This window comes from Rhododendron vialii, chromosome 9a (genome assembly GCF_030253575.1).
Source record: "Rhododendron vialii isolate Sample 1 chromosome 9a, ASM3025357v1".
In the NCBI taxonomy this organism is placed as follows: domain Eukaryota; kingdom Viridiplantae; phylum Streptophyta; class Magnoliopsida; order Ericales; family Ericaceae; genus Rhododendron; species Rhododendron vialii.
The window spans coordinates 9,779,330-9,798,019 of NC_080565.1; the positions used below are offsets into that span (position 1 = coordinate 9,779,330).

Consider the following 18,690-nt stretch of genomic DNA (forward strand, 5'->3'; position numbering starts at 1 on the left):
ATTACCTCTTCGATTAGCCTCACACTAGAGAGAGAAACAAAAAAAAAAAAACCGCCCAGTACTCTCCGCCCCGCCTAGAACAGAGACAGACAGAGAGAGAGACACAAAAGGAAAGGAGACAGAGACACAGCAACATATCTCGTCTAGTTTCTCTCTCCCTCTCAACGCACACTCTCTCACTCTCTCTCTCTAAACTTGCTTCTGTTCTCTTCCTGCCCAATACACATTAAACACCACTGGTTCTCAAAACCCATTCAGGCATTTGGGTTCGTTTGGGCCTAGTGCCATCACTTTCCCGGGAAAACTCTCAAGTGGGTCGGGATTTTGCCGGGAAAATGTACTCGGCGATTCATTCGCTGGCGATGGACGGGAGTGTGGGGGTCCACGGAGAGTTCCGTGGGTCCATGGATGGGACCCACCTGACGGGTGACCCGTGCCTGGTCTTATCCACGGATCCGAAGCCCCGGCTCCGGTGGACGGCGGAGCTCCATGACAGATTTGTTGATGCCGTCGCTCAGCTCGGTGGACCTGACAGTGAGTACCCATAGATATAATAAATCTCCTTCGCTTTCTCTCTCTCTCTCTCTCTCTCTCTCTCTCTCTCTCTCTCGCTCGAATTTTAATTTGGAAATGTGTAGTTCATTCAATCAGTTTATTGAGTACCATCCGTCCCGAAAAGATTGTCCGAGACGCAAAATGAGAACTTAGGCACTTATTTGTCGAACGAAATTCATACCTTTTGCCTCTAGTTATTAAATATGAGAAATTGATAATTTAGAAACATTTCTGTCGAACGAAATTTCATACCTTTTGCCGCTAGTTACTAAAAAAAGTTTGAATTTTTCTTGATAAACATGGAGTATTTTTTAAAGTTCTCGTTTCGCGGACGGGACAATTTTTTTAAAGAAAGAGGGGTAATTTTTCTTAATTTTTTTTGTAATGTTTTATTGCAAATTAGTATGTATTTTATTCACAAAGAAAAATAATTATTGCACTCCAAAAGTTATCTTTTAGTGCTTCGAATTACACATAATTAGAGCTTTAGAAGACAAAATTTGGAGTCCACCTATTATAACCAAGTAGAGTGCAAAAATCATATTTTTAAGTATTTATGAACAAGATCCAATATGCAACGTGAATGAATGTGGGGTAACATATAGACTCGTTCATTGGACCATGGTATGGTAGTCTAGTGACAAATGGCTTTTTCCAAGTGGTTTGGACCCAGGGGCCACTGGTTTGAGATGTGCGGATGCCCCTCGTGCCTTGCTCTCCTGCAAGTCTGGCTGTGCCACTGGTCCTTGGTGGGATGGTAGAAATCTATGGGTGATTGGTTTCTCGCTCGCCCTATCAGGGGTCTAGATTCCCCAGAGTGTTTGGCCCAAGTAAGAAACCCCCACTTTGCGTGGTTTCAGTTGAGTCGGCTGACATTTGACGCATTCCCACACATATTTTTATGCTCACTTCATATATTTTCAATGCAAATTTTTAAATCTTAACCACCACTTAGTCCTCTATGGTTAGCATTTTCCTATTGCTGTGTTGTTTTTTTGCTAGATTGGGAGTTTTGTATGAAGTTGCCTTTATCAGTGGTGACATTTGTCATCATTATATAATGCCAAAGTCAATTTATCTCATCCGTCATTTCTTTCCTGATTTCCAAATTTAATATTTTTCCATCATTGCTGTCATTATTTGATTGTGGGTCATGTTGGCGGGTATGTCTAGCCATGGTTTAGCTCTCTCTCTCTCTCTCTCTCTCTCTCTCTCTCTCTCAATGCTGACTACACCTATTCTTTGACTAATTATTGGTAGGTGTTTTGGAAATTGGTGGACCCATCAATTTATCTTCTTTGCTTTTTGTTAATAACTGCCCCAATCTAAATAACTCTAGAAAATACATGGTTGGCAATATTTTCCAAACACGACCAGTGGTGTATTTGATTTTTCTAACTTTGTCTTTTTCAGTTTTGCACCATTAGTATTCTTCTTTGTAAATTCTTTAGGGTGATGTCTTGAAAAGTGTATTTTACCAAGAAGAAAATACTATATCTTGAAAACGAAACCTAGTTTTGGAACCATTCATGGCTTTAATTTTTGGCGTGCTTGATCTACTTGGGGACAAATCAAAGTGACTCTGAAAATTTGTCACTGCACTGGCAGAATCTTCTGATGTTTGGTGTATCTTTTTCTTATTTGTGTAGTTATTATTTTATTGCTGAATCAAAATGCCAGGCTTGGGTCTGACTCTGTCTTTGTCATGCTTAGTGTCTCGTCTGTCACACATCCCATTCCAAACCCAGATAAAAGGAGGAGGGTTGTGCATTAGAAAGCTGACAGTAGACTTGAAATACCTTGTTAGATCCTTATGACGTGAATTTGTCCGATTAAGAATATGATTGCAGAGCTCAGTCGAGAAAAATGAGCATGTAGCCAAAACTAATTGATTAGGACTCAAGGCTCGGTTTGGTTGGCTTGGCTAGGGGTTGAAAACATTAACCACATAACTTACAAGAAGAAAAAAAAATTGGTACGGTGTTCGTAAAACGTAGATGTATAAATGGTAGAAAGCATCTTGTAGACTCACTTGACCTGATCTTCCTGTTGTGTTTGACTATGGTCGCTTATTATGTATTAGGGTGCTGCAGGGAGGGGCTGTGTGTGTGGAATTGGGGGAATACATGCTTAGATGTTTTCTCAATTAAGTCTTTTGTATTGCCTTGGAGATAGTGTGCAATAGAAGCTTCGCAAAGTGCTTTAGGAGGAGTGAGTGTCTCTTCGAAGAGCTTTAGGAGGAGCGCCGTTGCTGAACTTCCTAGGTTATTGGTGCTGCACCTAGAGCCTAGTTTTGAGGCCAAGACACTGCATTCATTGGCGTATGGTTGGCATGGATCAGCCTGAAGCAAATAGAACTGTGCCCTAGATTCAGGTCCAGAAGTTACCTTTTTTTCGAGGCTCACAAATGAAAATTGTGGTGTTATATTCGTTGTGTTCTGAGGGCGTTCTTGTATTTTGAGCCACAGTAGAATAAATGCATGAGGGGCTTCTAAATGAACATCGTCTCGTCTTAGTACACTTTCGAGAATTTTGAATTTTTAAGTGCATTTCTACCCTGTAATCGTCAACATACATAATTTGCCTTTCCTGCTACTGCAGCCACCACCCTAGCTGCCACTTTCCCTTCCACCACCGGCACACCATGACCATGACCACCGCCATTTCCACACCCTCTTTTGTCATCAAATTAATCAGAACATTGGCTTTACCCACCCGTCAGCACCCTCCCCCATGCCCGTTGGGCATCACCTACCGTTTAACATCACCTCCATCCCTAATCATCCATTTTGTCGGGCTAGATCGAAGCATGGCAAGTGGCCACCATACGCTCCCCCACCGACTCGAAGCATCACCCTCTCACGTTTGAAGGAGTAAGGTTTAATCGTGTTGTCCAGACAATCATTGTCATTAGGGATGTAAGCGGTTAGGTTCGGTCAGTTTTTATTGAAAAAATAAACCTAACGGATTTAATCAGTTTTTAATTATTGTGTACCAAAACCGGATAAACAGAAAAAGAGTTGGACCTTAATATACAATTAGATGGCTCACCATTTATAAGGCTTAGCCTTTTAAGTGGATATGGGTCATTCAATGTATATTGGGCCCAAGTGATGTGGTGAACTCTTTGCCGTTACTCACATACAAATTGGGCCTTGAGCACGCAGTGGCGGGTCGATGCATCGAACGAACTCCCAACAAATGGTATCAAAGCCGATAGCTGACGATCTAGTCTGAAGACTCTCAGTGCACCATTGAATGGGTTTGCACAGAAGACACTCGTGGAGCGGTATAAAGTCCAAAAAGGTGACTCCCGATGAAGCAAGGTGGCTCGATGTTGGAGTGCTGAATTGGATGGCTCGATGGAGTTGACTCGTCGGGGAGCATGGTGCTATTGAATTAATGAGCACATTGGCTCTCAATGGAGTTCTCGTCGGGGAGCATGGTGCCGGTGACTAGGCACGTTGGCTTTCAATTGAGATGACTCTGAATCGATTGAGTGGGTGCAGAATAAGCCCAGTTCGGGAGATAGGGTTGAGAGTTGTAGATCAGAATCAAGGGGGAGCTTGGATGCAGAGAGAGGTTAAGGCTCAATGTTCGGTTCACACACGAGGGGGAGATTTGTTAGAACATGTGTGAACGTTGAGTCCCACATCGGATAAACAGAAAAAGAGTTGGACCTTAATATACAATTAGATGGCTCACCATTTATAAGGCTTAGCCTTTTAAGTGGATATGGGTCATTCAATGTATATTGGGCCTACGGGATGTGGTGAACTCTTTGCCGTTACTCACATACAAATTGGGCCTTGAGCACGCAATGGCAGGTTGATGCATCGAACGAACTCCCAACAAATGGTATCAGAGCTCCGGGTTTCAATTCGAGGCTTTTGTTTTCCGCTGCGTATTGTGCAATTGGTGATCGTTTCAATGGCGACTCGTTTCGAAATTGCAAAGTTCGATGGGCAGAGCACTAGCTTCAGTTTATGGCGTATTAAGATGAAGGCTTTGCTTGTTCAACAAGGATTACACAAGACTTTGTTGGGAAAATCGAAGAAGCCTGCTGATATGCAGGATAGTGTGTTTGAGGATCTCGATGCGAAGGCGCTCAGTTCGATTCAGTTGTGTTTAGCCGATGATGTGCTTCGCGAGGTCGGGGAGGAGGATACTACTGCCGGTATTTGGTTGAAGTTGGAAAGCATCTATATGACGAAGTCTCTTACCAACCGGTTGTATTTGAAGCAGCGCCTTTATACGTTTCGTATGAGGGAAGGTACGTTCGTAAAAGACCATCTAGATGAGTTAAATCGGATTATTATGGATTTAAAAAATATTGATGTTGTGATTGATGATGAAGATCAAGCCCTTATTGTGTTATGTTCTTTGCCTGTATCTTATGAGCATTTTGTTACTACCCTACTTTACGGGAGGGATACGATTTCCATGGAGGACGTTAAGTCTAGTTTGTATTCGAAAGAATTGAGGAAAAAAGTATCCGGTGAGGGTGGTGATTTTGATGCTCAGGGTTTGATGGTGCAAGGAAGAACTTCTGAGAGGGATTATGGCAGTAGAGGGGTTTCTGGCTCTTGTTCCACAAATCAGGAAGTAAAGTTTTTTTACTGTAGGAAATACGGGCACATGGTGAGAAATTGACCTAGGTTGAAAAACAAGGATAATTTTGAAGAGAAGGTTGTTGCTGGTATTGTTGAAGAAGATTCCGACGATTCACTTATGGTTCTTTCTGTGAGTGTCGGTGATGTCTGTTCGAATACCTAATGGATTCTGGACTCCGGATGTTCTTACCACATGTGTCCGAATAAAGATTGGTTCGATACTTATGAATCGGTCAGCTATGGTACAGTTCTTATGGGGAATAACATGCCCTGTAGAATTGTTGGGATTGGAACAGTTAAAGTCAGAATGCATGATGGGTTTGTGAGGACGTTGTTTGGTGTTCGACATATTCCAGTTTTGAAGAGGAACCTTATTTCTTTGGGTACTCTTGACTCTTTGGATTGGAAGCATACCGCTGAAGGTGGAGTCTTGAGGGTTTTGAAGGGTGCTCGTGTTTTGATGAAGGGTCGGAAATCGAATAACCTCTATGTGCTTGATGGTAGTACGATTGTGGGTGCTACATCTTTGGGTTCTTCATCAGTGAATTCGAGGTTAACTCAGTGTTGGGTTTTTTAACTCCGTGGTGGAGTCGGTAATTAATTCCGTGTGGAGTTTGAGCAGATCTTTGTGTGTATCCGGAAGGGATGCGTTGGGTAGGAGGTGCCCGTTGGAAGATAGAGGCTCAATTTGGAGGCATGTGCGACTGGGTTTCCTGAGTCGCGTTTACAAGGTCAAGCAGGTGTGCTTTAGCCTTGCTCGTTTGTGCCGTTGGTGATGGCCCCGTGGGGGGGCTTTTGGGGGAGATGAGCGATTAAAGGAGAGGATTGCCTATAGTGTTGAGTTCGATGGAATTCAAGTCAAGGTGGAGATTTGTTGGAAATTGACTAGAATTCCTAAATTGACTAGGATTCCTATTCCTATTCGGTTTAGGTTTATTTAGTGTTTTCCTATAAATAGGGACCTTGGGGTTCCTAGGATTATGGTCTTTTGTTCAAAGGCTTAGATATTAGGGTTTTGTTTATGCTCTTAGGGTTCCACCAAAGGTTTGTGTCTTCCTTTTGGGTTCCACCAGATATTTGTCCCTAGATATCTGTTTGGTACTTCAAGTAGAGTTACAGGTATAGCCGGCTCTTTGTTTCTCTCCCCGTTTATAGTGAATCCTCTTGCTCTTTTCCCTGTGGAGTACGTTCTTGCTTTGTGCTTGAACGGAACCACGTATATCCTTGTGTTCTTGTTTATCGCTTGTTGATTTGTTATATTCTCAATTTCGTGTTCGGCACAACACAGTTACCACCAACAAACCGCACTAAACTGCATTGTATTTTGGCAGTTTGGTTCGGTGCAGTTTATTGGTTTGGACTTTACAAAATTGGGCCAATTCCCGATAGTAAGATTTGATATTGTCCAGTCAATGAATAGATGATTAACCCAAAAAAACTATTCACAAAAATAGAGGTTGTGTCCACCAAAATATCCAATTAGGCAGCCATAGCAGGAGACCTGGAGAAGAACAAAATAGCAGGAGGCGCAACTACCTTAGGGTAATATATATTATCTCGTGAGATTCAGTTGGTTTCGGTTTCAAATGGTTTTTAATGTCTTGAACCGCTTCCGAACCGCAAAACCAATATCCAAACCGCCCAGACCAGTCACATGTAAGAAACTGGTCAAAACCTGTCTGTTTGGTTTGGTAAATGTGCTTTGAAGGGTTTAGTCGGTATTCTTACATCCCTAATTGTCATCTACGGGGTTCTTTCAGTTGTGTGAGCTCCCTACCTCTCACACTCACCAACAACCCGACACTTCACGAGAACACACATTGGTTGGTCCCTGATGACTAGAGTTTGGACTCAACTTGCTAAACAAATAGTAGCATTCAATTTACCCAGCTGAACTTCTTGTTTTTTTTCTGAACATTGGAGAGAGAAATATTGTGAATGAGGGTTTTTGGAGGTGTGATGGCGGAGGGAGGGGGAAGGGGTGTCAGATGGGTTGGGGTAAGGGGAGGGGTAGCGTGATATGCAGGAGGAAGGGAAAGTGGACTACAATGGGGAGGGAAAGCAGGTAGCGAATTGTTGAGGGTGGTGGTGCTTGATAGCAAGGTGGCTGCAATTTGGGGAGAATTATACATGTGTTAATATTTTGGTTGCGTTATGGATTAAGATTACATTTTTGGGTTTGACACTCACCATACAAGGATTCTTTTCCTGTGAGGGAGAGACATATGCACATGTTCATCAGGAACAGAGCAGCCAATTAAGACCAGGTCTTGTGGCAAGGGTAGCATTGTTGGGTAAGATCTTTGTGTGATAACTGGAGAAGGATCGTCATGCTAGGGAGCACTGCTATAAGCTGATGGCTCGCCCGATGAGGGTGTTTGTTTGATGAATTTATTGATTTGTATGTTCTCATGTCTGATCATTTCATGGGCACATCTGGCTTCTATGGGCACTTTTCATGATACTGGTGTTCTTTCTGAAGATCACTGATGGCTCGACTAGATACTTTTCTACCATGGCTCTTACATCTACTTCTAACTTTGCTCACACGACTTACAAGTATCCTTGCTAGTGCATTTAGTGCTTCCTTTTCTTCTTGGTCTGTGATAATGGATTCTAGAGCTACTGACCATACGACAGCTCTTCCAGTCTTTTCTATTCTTAATCTCCTTGCTTTGGTAAGTGCAGAGTTAGAGTAGGTAATGGTCCTTTGTCCTCTCCATCAGGGAAAGTTCCTATCCACTACTCTCCATTAATTTTTGATTTTTGATGTTGTCCATATAGTTTTTATTTTAGACTAGTTCTGCTGATGCAGTGTTACGAATAGAGAAATGAGACTGATTGCTAAGTGATATTTATGTAGAGGCCATGGCAGGATCGTTCTCCGTCAAACGCTTTGCAGTTGCATCTTAAGTATTCGATGTCTGACTCTTTTGAGTTCAATAGGAGCACAAGGATACTCATCTCACTAAGCAGTTCTGCAAATTCAATTTGGAAGACTAATAAACTCGTATTAACCTCCCATGTTTGGAGGTGGAAAGTAATTTCCTAATTTGTTTGGCTTCTGTCTTTTGGGAATAAAATTGAGTCCAAACCTGACGTCACTACGCAGCACTTTGATTTCTTTATTTGGATTATTGTTGTTTCTATGTCACTCACAAGGCACATGCTCAAGTCAAGGGTTCCAGTGATGGTTCCACAACAAAGACATGTGAGCTGATGGGTAGCGAAAGTCGGCATTGGCTCTATTATTCCCAAAAGAAATAAGCCAAGCAAATTAGGATATTGCTTCCCACTTCCCAACATGGGAGGTCATTGTAGTAGCAGTTTGTTTCTCCAAATTGGTGGTGGTTTTTGTTGCTACAGAATATAAAAAAAAAAAAAACGCAGGTTTGAGTTCGGATTCAGACTGATTGTTCCACTTAGAACTCGTTCTCTGCCTCAAATAATGCAACCTGAAGTGATTTAAGATTCAAGAACATTAGATTTGGTGACCCAACTGTTCTTATTTGACCCTCATTTTCTTCCAAAAGAGGCAGTGGTTATACCACACTAAGTTGCTAAGTAAATTGTAACAAACTCAATTGCCCAAAAGAAAATTTGTATCCCCATGGCAACAGCACCTTTGGAGGAGAAATCCTGTTGTTGTGGGGCTAACAGTTGGTGATATTAACTACGCAAGACCAATAGTATATTGCAAGCATGCGTACAAAAACTAAATGAAAATTTGGTGGGTTGACATGTTTCATTTAGTTATTGCATGAAAGATTGGGTCTTCTTTTAAATATCTTACTGATCTCATCACTAATTTTTAAGCGATAAGCTGTGCCAATATTCTGAACTGCAGTCATGTGTAGTTGATTTGATGCCAGCACTATCCGGACAGCCCTGTAGTCATAGAACTCAACTCAACTTGATTTGTGTTTAGAACCTTCGAAGATACCGTGTCTTGGTCAATAGATCATTTTTCTTTAGCTCAATATTTCATAGTGAAAGTTTACGTATTGCTATATTAATGGTTTTCATGAACTGAGTTATGTTTAAGAGAGCTAAGTTTCTTAATCTTGCATTAACGTGAATTGCAGAGGCAACACCGAAGACTATTATGAGAACAATGGGGGTCAAAGGTCTTACCCTTTATCACCTGAAATCCCATCTTCAGGTTTGTTGTTCCTATATTTTGCTTTCCAGCTGCATAGTCTTGTTATGGTTTTCTTGTTTTGTTTGCTTGACATGCTCAATTGCCACATTGCCTCTTGACCCACAGAAATGAGAAGAAGAGAGCAAAAATGAAAAATGAAAGATAGTCTTTCATGCCCACTTGCTGGTGTTGACCGTTTCTGAATATTAATCTATGCCATTTTCCTGCAATATTTCCATTTCTATTGGTTTCCTTCTTTCTTTGCAAATTGGTGACTCCTTAATTGAAGCAATCTTTTATGTATTCACCAGCATGAATTTGTGTATATGATGTCCTTGCAGAAATATCGTTTGGGGAAGCTATCTTGCAAGGACTTGACTGAAAACTCTAAAGATGGTACCGACCTTGATCTCTCTATATTGCTTACAAGTTTCACATTATGATTTAACAAAAACTTGACAAACAAATGAATTAAAAGCATGAAACAATTTTCTACAAAAAAAGAAGGCAAATGTCGGGGCATAGCAGTTCTATAACTTTAGTGTGATGTGTTTGATTTTTAGACATAGAAGTTTCATGAAGGCAGTTTAGAGGTTTTAGTATGTGGTATTCTTTGTGTGGATCCAGTCTTCTGATCTGTTATCCTTCATTTCAGAAAAAGATTTGAATTATTTTTGTACTCCTGAAAATCAGAAGCCCGTTTTCATCAATATGTGTATGTGTAAATGATGAATTTTCAGGTAGTGAGTACAGTAGTTGAAATCCTTTTGATTAATCACTAATATTTATTTGACACGTGGGGATTGCAGTGTCTTGCATCGCAGAGAGTCAGGACACCGGTTCATCTACACCAACATCATCAAAATTAGCTCAAGATTTAAATGAGTATGCTAACGTTCTTTTCCTTCCATTTCTTAGTACTTATTTAGAAGAAGACACGAAAACACTTTAGTCTGAAGCTAATTGCAGGTGTCTCATTTGGACCAATTTAGGTTTATGAAAGAATCATCTAATTGCTGGTGGTTATACCTTTTTTTTCTTGCCACGATAGTGAGTCAGTTGTTTGTCGTCTGATTTTGCTGGTTTTCATCTTCAAACAGTGGATACCAGGTTACTGAGGCTCTACGGGTACAGATGGAAGTCCAGAGAAGATTGCACGAGCAGCTGGAGGTTAGTTCCTTTGCTTATGTTTGTGTTCCTTAATTATCAGCTTATTGACTTCGACTTAAGCTACTCTCATCGATCGCTTCTATATTTTCTTTTTATAAGGCCGTACCCATGAATGTGTAGTGAAACTGAAATCTTAAGCCAAAAGCAACGTCTTAAAATTTGAAGCCACACAGCACAGGCCACTCTTTATAGCGGAGTTCAAGAAAGAAGAATCACATTAAACTGAAAATAGCCCATGCAATAACTATCTGTGAATGATTCCATCTCTCACTCCTGGAGACCAAAGTACTAGCTCTACATTTAAAAAATACATGTCGGATCTACTTGCTTGTGTGAGGTAGTGATGAAATGAGGTGAAAATTTTGGATATGAATGACATTCTCATCTATTTATTAATGATTTTGCATGCTTACTGAGAGAAACCGAGGTATGGTGAAGGAGAGTTGCCCAATTACGACAACAAAAAATACATTGAGTTGCAAATGATTAGAAATTGTTTAGGTGGTTGGAATTTTATTTTAAGTCCATCAACTGCTGTAATCAGTCTCTTATCAGAAACATATTTGAACATCTAATGAAGTACGTTAGGAATGCTCTAGTGTCAACTAAAACTCTCTTCTGACAGCTTTGGCCATAACTTGAAACCAGGTTCAGCAACGCCTTCAACTTCGGATTGAAGCCCAAAGCAAGTACCTGCAATCTATCCTTGAAAAAGCTTGTAATGCTCTGAACGACCACGCTGCTGCCACTTCTGGGCTCGAAGCTGCCAGGGATGAGCTCTCCGAATTGGCGATCAAGGTTTCACACAGCTGCAACGGACTAGACCCTTTTGACACCCCAAAAATTCCCTCTTTATCTGAACTTGCCACCTCTCTAGAAAACAGAATCTCTTCGGATTTGCCCGCCCGGTTTGGCCACTGCAATGGAAGTCCTTTTTCTCCAACGGGCGAGGCTGCTATTCTAAAAAAGAGACCGAGACCCTTGTTTGGAAATGGAGATTTAGTACCGTTGGAGGGCAGAATTGGGCAAGTGGAATGGATGATGAGTAATATGGGATGAGCCGCAAACATTGCTTCGTGAAGATAAATCTTTTTCTTTTCTTTTCCATTGCCGCAAACATTTTCGTGAAGATAAATCCTTTTCTTTTCTTTTCCATTGAAGTTGTTTTAGTTTTTGCTTCTTAGTTGGTTCTAATGACCAGTCTGTATTATCAACTGCAACATCAGTTGTTTGTACAATATTATAAAAGCAAATATTGAGTTTGGAAGGGTGAACATGGGAAATCTCGTTACTATTTCCCTTGGCAGACGCAGATTAGTGCCAGAGGTGGCTTTTGGTCAAGGCTAGTAGAGTGTGGTGGCCTCGGTTACCGTCTTCGGTAACCTGGTAAGGAGGTTCGAACCGAAGCCTCGTAAGACTCCGTCTAGCATCTTGGTGAAAACTATGATCCCGACATAGTCTTTGGTTTTCCGATCCCGACATACTCTTCAGTTTTCCGCTCGGTTATAAGCCTTCTGTACCAGCTTTGGTAACTATTAGTAGTATGCTTTATATTTGTTTGAATGTTCCCGAAGCCGCTCAATAGAAGTGGTTACACCAGGTGGGGACCACGAGGATTATGTGGCAAATGTAATCATTGGGGTCAGATCTGGTCATGTGCTCCGTAACCGTTTCGCTCAATTCGTCATATATGACGTCAACCGAGGTGGTTGCCCGAGCGTAACCTCCACGCGCTAGCTTGGAGACCAAATAAACCTAGGTCTATAAATACGAAGGGATACACACCTGGAGAGGTATGTTATTCTTTCCTAATCCTAGATCTAGATTCTCCTCTGAGATCTAACTTGATCGTCGGAGGGTCATTGGGCTACCCTAGCCCTAGTGACTTGTTGTAGGTCCAGCAGCGAGAGGACGGAGCAGCAGAGGGAGATCCCTAGCCTATACCGCGGTCAAGGTTCTGTCAAATCGAACCCTACAATTGGCAACTCTGCTGGGGACCTAGCCTCCCTTTCAGTGTTCATCTCCCTCTTTCCACGAAATTCTGTTCATCGCTCCTACTTCAGATATGGTGGAGGTCGAAGAAATGCATCACAGCGACACCACCCTAGGGCTCGGCCCATAACCTGGCCTCCGGCGGAGCCAACACCGTGGGAAAGGCTTATATGTCCATCGGAGTCAGAGCCGGGACCACAAAGCCGGACGGCGGCCCGTCCTCTAAACTCCATACTTACATCCACCACCTGGAAAGGAAAATTGACGACCTAACAACGGTCGTAGAACGGGACGAGCACGTTCGAGACGAGCTGGCGGAGATCAAACATCTCCTGCAGATCTCCCCATCTCATTCCTTCGGAAGTCGTGGCGGAAGAAGAAATCACCATAGCCCTTCCCGCAGTCGCGAAAGAGGCCACTTGGTAGAGCACCTGTCCCGGACCTCAGTCAAAGACCACCTGGAGCCACCAGGAGCAGAGGATGGTCGAACCGAACGGGAAAGGAGGAATAGGGAATGTTCCCGTTTCCCTAAGCAACCTCGTCGGAAACCATCCGCCTTCGAGAGACTTGGAGCAGGAAGCGTCTCAGCCTCTTCCACTCATTCGGTTCGGATCGGTAAGGGGCAACGTGAATCCACCCCAAGTATTACAAGGGCCGTAAAGGAAGATGACGGCCTTTTGGAGTTCCAGACAAAGGGGTACCGTGAACGTTTGAAAAACGCCCGAACCAGTAGCTTCATCATCTCACACCCTAAAGACACCCGTAACAGAAGCCCAGTCACCGAGCTCCTCGAGCCCTCCCATCGGGATAGCTTCCGAAGAAACCACCACGAGCACTCCCCCCGTAAGTCGGCAAGCGTCGTGCTGAAGAGAAAGGAGTATGAAAGGCTGGATCAGCTTGCCCCGAAGAAGTGTACAGCGATCGAGCGTCCAGACGACTTCGACCGTTCGATCCGACCTCATCGCGACGCCAGACTCGAAAGACTCACGACCTCTCCCTTCATGAGAGAAATTGACTCGGTCGCCCCCCCCAAAGGAATTTACCCAACCCAAATTTGCCAAGTACGATTGCAAGACCGAGGCATACACTCACCTGGTACAGTACAAGCTTGTCATGTCCCTTTTTCTGCGGAACGAACCTTCGGACAATGCCTTCTTATGTAAGGTCTTCCCCGCCTCCTCGTTCGACTCCCTATGCAATGCCTTCATTGCTCGGTTCGTCACGAGCAACAAGGATGAGAAGGAAATCGATTCCCTCCTCGCTCTCCGAAAGCGAAACGACGAAACACTTCGCCAGTATGCCGATCATTACTGGGAGTTGTTTAATGAAATAGAAGGCTGTGACGGTGTCATCTCGGCCCGAGGATTTAAGCTCGGTCTTACTTCTCAGGACGAACAAGTCTATGATGACCTCGCCCACCACAAGCCCAACTCCATGAAAGACCTCATGACTCGCATCGAAGGATGGTACCAGCTTATTGAATCAAAGGCCGAGGGGGGCATCGGGAAGCCCACGAGCGCAAAGACGGCGTTAGCTTCGGCGGCCGCTCTGGCTCCCACACCTGTTTCGACCCCTAAGAAGCAGGTCAACAACATCAAGCTGTCGCAAAGGAAAGGACCAAAGCCTAGCGACTTCAATGCCGAGAAAACAGTCTTTACCTCTCCAATCTACCGGATCATCGACTAGGTGAAAGATCAGCCTTTCTTCTCCTTCCCGAACCAAAAGCTTGGCACCGAGAATGGGCACCGAGAATGGGAAAATCAAAAACCCTATCGTTCGGTGCAGTTACCACAATGAGCAAAATCACTTTACCACCGCTTGCAAGCCCTTCAAGGCTTACTTGGAGCAGCTTGTCGCGGAGGGCCACCTCGGTAACTTCATCGTCCATGAAAAGACAAGGGCCCGAGCACAACGTGCCGAAAACCATACTGAAGAGGAGGTTCAAACGATCCATGTTATCCATGGACCTCTCAACTTCGAGGCCGCTCGTATCATCCGTGCCGAACTGAATGACACCACTTCTTCCAAGCACGTCATGTTGCTCGGTCCCGAGTCAAAGCGCCCCAGGACCGACGACTGCTCCAAGTGGACCATCACCTTTACCGAGAAAGATCTCGACCGCGTCCAACTCCCGTACAACGACATCCTCATAGTCACGCTACGCATCGGAACCTATAACGTCCGACGTGTCCTCGTTGACCAGGGCAGCTCGGCCGAGGTCATGTACTACTCTCTGTTTAAAGACCTGAAGCTCTCGGATACCGACCTCCGTCCTTCCGAAGTTCCCCTCATCGGGTTCAGCGGAACCCCGGTATGGCCCCTCGGCATGATCACTCTCCACGTCCGCGTCGGTTCAGTGGTCCTTGACATGGAGTTTGTGGTGGTTGATGTTCCTAGCCCTTACAACGCAATCGTTGGGCGCACCTGGCTCCATAAGTTGAAGGCCATTGCCTCCGCTTATCACCAAGTGGTCCGTTTCATCGGTGCCAATGGGCGCCAAGAGGACGTGTACGGAGATCAAACCGCAGCCAAAAAATGTTATGTCAACGTGGTCTGAAGCAGTAAACAGACTTCCCGGGTCAACCTTATTGAGGTCTCCGAGGCCCCAGTTCTAGAAGACGTCGGTAGATTGGCCGACGAGAAAGAATTAAAAGACCTTGTCACTTTTTCAATCACCGAAGACGGCTCTCGTTTCTTCCTCATCGGTTCCTCACTTAGTGATACCGACCGAAACGAAACGTTTGACTTACTCAAAAAGAACATAGAAGTATTCGCATGGACCCCATATGAAATTCCCGGGGTCGATCCCTCGTTTATCTGCCACGAGCTTAACATTGACCTAACCAAGCGCCTCGTTGTGCAAAAAGCAAGGCGATCCTCCCCGATCCATTCAGAAGCTATCATAGACGAAGTCAACCGGCTCCCAAACGTGAAGGCCATCCGAGAAGTGCAATACCCTAGGTGGTTGGCCAACACCGTAGTGGTCAAAAAGAAGAACGGCAAATGGCGGGTTTGTGCTTCTTCCAAAACCTAGCCGTTGAAAAGGGTTGATTTACCCCGAGCTTAGGGCCAGGTCGTTGTAAGTATAAATACCGGAAAGTCCGGAATCGTTCCCATAGAGATAATCTTTATAGCTTGCTAGGATTTGTAGATGTAAGGGTTTCCAGCGTTTAGACGGTCAACTTTTGGTTTTCCTTTGAAAGGTGGAGAAACACTCTTATGGAAGAGACTAGAAATGAGTTTTAACTAAGAATTGAAAGCAGCAAGGCAATGAGAGTTCATAACACTCGAAACTTAAGCCATCTAACAATTCTCAACGAAAATGCGGTTGAATCGCACGGCATAGGCTATCAACCGGAAGATTTAGCTATGAAAATGGTTAGACTTGATATAGAGTTTGAATAACAAGCTAAACACAAGACGTGACATCGTTCCTAGAACCATGTGAGCAAGCACATGATCACCGGAGATTAACAACACCAAGACTTGCATTCAAACAAAATATCAAGGTCAAGAACTAGAAGCATGGTTTGGAAAGCGAACAAGTTCTTTGGTTCTTTTGGCAAACACGAGGCGAGACATAGCTCACGAAACCATATGAGCGAGCATATGATCACCGGAGGTTAACATCAACAAGTTTTGTTATATAAAAGGCGAACCACACACATTTACAAACCAAACCTCAAGTTCTAAGATTGAGAAAAGCAAGAATAACTTAAGTCATGAAGCATTATTCACCCCATGGCCAAGCCTAATCGACTACTCACACATAATTAAAGAACAAAGCATGGTAAGAAATTTGGCCATAAGATTTAATCGATGAAACTGAAAATAAACTTAATATTATAAAAGATTCAATGCTTACAAACAACTTTAATGCTCGAGAAATTAACGAAACATAAATACCTTGAAGTGTGCTTGAAGAAAAATAACTTAAAAGCTTGAGGCTTTAATGGATTTCTCAAACTTTAAAAGACTTAAAAGCTAATAAATGAACTAGATCCCAAAGAGAAGAGATGACACCCCTATATATACAAGATGGGTTTCTCTCTCCACAAATATCTAAAAAGCATACTATTAAAGGCAAGTATTCCATAAATGGAAAGCCCAAAAAGTAAGAAATATTTGGCCGAAGGCTCCCCGTATCGATACTAATTATGCAAAATATCGATACCACGCTGCTATCATGAAATGGTCATTGTCCAAGGTAATACTTCCATATCGATACGGGTTAAGGCCATATCAATACAATATAACCTGACTTCCCACGAAACCAACGCGTATCGATACGGCTTTTGGTCGTATCGATACGGAGAACTTATCTCCAGATATGCAGGCCAGCCTTCAGAACTTGGCACCCGATGGCCCACGCCTTCGTTCTTTGATCACTTTGGCACAAGTTCCACCGAGCGTGGATACTTGAACTAACTTGGGGGTTGACCTTGCAATCAAAATACGCCTTTTAAGGATATTTTACCTGAAACACGAAACAAAATACCTTACGAGTAAAATCACATAAAAACGATGATAATAAATAAAAACGCCACAAGCTAGGGAACTTTTAGCACCACGATCTTACAATCTTAGGTGCTAATCAGTCTGTGTTGATTATTCCAATCTTAACAACGCCTGCCCGAAAGATTTCTTCCCCCTGCCACGGATTGACCAGCTCGTCGATGCCACAACCGGCCATGCCCGACTCAGTTTTATGGACGCCTACCGGGTTATCATTAGATTGCCATGAGCGAAGGTGACGTCGAAAATATGGCCTTCATCACCCCTCACGGCATCTTTGGATATCTCGTTATGCCTTTCAGCCTGAAAAACGCCGGAGCCACCTTTTAGCGAATGATAATCAAGATGTTTGAGCGCTTATTTGGTGACACCATGATGGCTTACATTGACGACATGGTAGTCAAAAGCATGGTCGTCAGTGACCACCTAACCCATCTTGCCGAAGCCTTCGAAATTCTCAAAAAGCACAAGCTCCGCCTCAACGCCGAGAAATGTACCTTCGGTGTAAGCTCCGTAAATTTCGTGGCTACCTCGTCTCCCGACGCGGTATCTAAGCCGACCCCGGTCAACTACTTGCCATTGAAAGACTCTCGATTCCACACAGCAAGAGAGACGTTCAACGTTTAACAGGCATGGTTGGCTCCCTGAATCGATTCTTCAGTCGCTCCTCCGACAAATGCCAGCCATTTTTCGCCCTCTTGAAGGGCAGCCGACGGAGCTTCAATTGGACAGAAGACTGTGATCAAGCCCTCCAGCAGTTGAAGACTTACCTTTCCACGGCCCTACTCCTCGTCACACCTCGGGATCAAGAGGACTTGTTCCTGTACCTAGCTGTCTCTCCGCACGTTATAAGTTCGATGCTCGTTCGATAAGAAGCGCGGGAGTACCAACCCATCTACTACTCCAGTAAGATAATGACCCCTGCCGAGACGCGTTACCTACCACTGGAAAAACTTGTCCTCACCCTCGTCTCAGCCTCTAGGAAGCTTGCTCCCTACTTCCAGTCGCACCGCATCATCGTCCTCATCGAATACCCTATTAAATCTCTCCTCCGGAAGGCGGACCTTTCTAACCGTATCTCTTAGTGGGCTATCAACCTCGCGAACTATGAAATCCATTTCTAGCCTCGGACAACAATCAAAGCTCAGGCCATCGCCGACTTCATTGCTGAACTCAATCCAACCGATCCTCCAGCTTTGGGTCCAGCTCCAAGCACCAAAGCCATACTCGAGGCAAGCCCAAGCGTCGAAGCCATACTCGAGGCAAGCCCAAGCACAGCATGGAAGCTTTTTCAAGGAGATGTGTGGAAGATGTACGTCGATGACGCCTTCAACAGCCGAGGTGCAGGAGCTGGAGTCGTCCTCTTCTCCCCTTCCGGCATTTTACACGAAAGCTCCTTCTCTATCAACGAGGCTGAGTACGAAGCACTGATCTCAAGACTCAAGACGGCCGAGGCCCTGGGTATTGAAGAACTTGTGGTTTATAGTGATTCCCAATTAGTAGTCAACCAACTCTCCGAGAAATACAAAGCTCGGGATGATCGAATGCGTACCTACCTTAGCTCTGTAGTCCGACTCATCAAGAATTTCAAAGCTATCTGAGTCGAACATATCTCCAGGGAATAGAATGCCCACGCCAACACCTTTGAAGGGCTCGCTTCTACTTGCTCCTCGTCGGGACACCGTTCTATTTCCTTCAATTCCA

At 43.9% G+C, this 18,690-nt stretch overlaps 1 protein-coding gene across 1 annotated transcript; it reads left to right on the forward strand.

The window, feature by feature from the left end:
• Positions 1-11,753, forward strand: LOC131300446 (protein PHR1-LIKE 3-like). The gene is made up of 6 exons (XM_058326298.1): positions 1-534; positions 9,254-9,330; positions 9,651-9,705; positions 10,119-10,194; positions 10,410-10,479; positions 11,128-11,753. The coding sequence occupies exons 1-6, from the start codon at positions 336-338 to the stop codon at positions 11,536-11,538; spliced, it is 888 nt and encodes a 295-aa protein (XP_058182281.1). The 5' UTR covers positions 1-335; the 3' UTR covers positions 11,539-11,753.
• Positions 11,754-18,690: the final 6,937 nt, after the last annotated feature.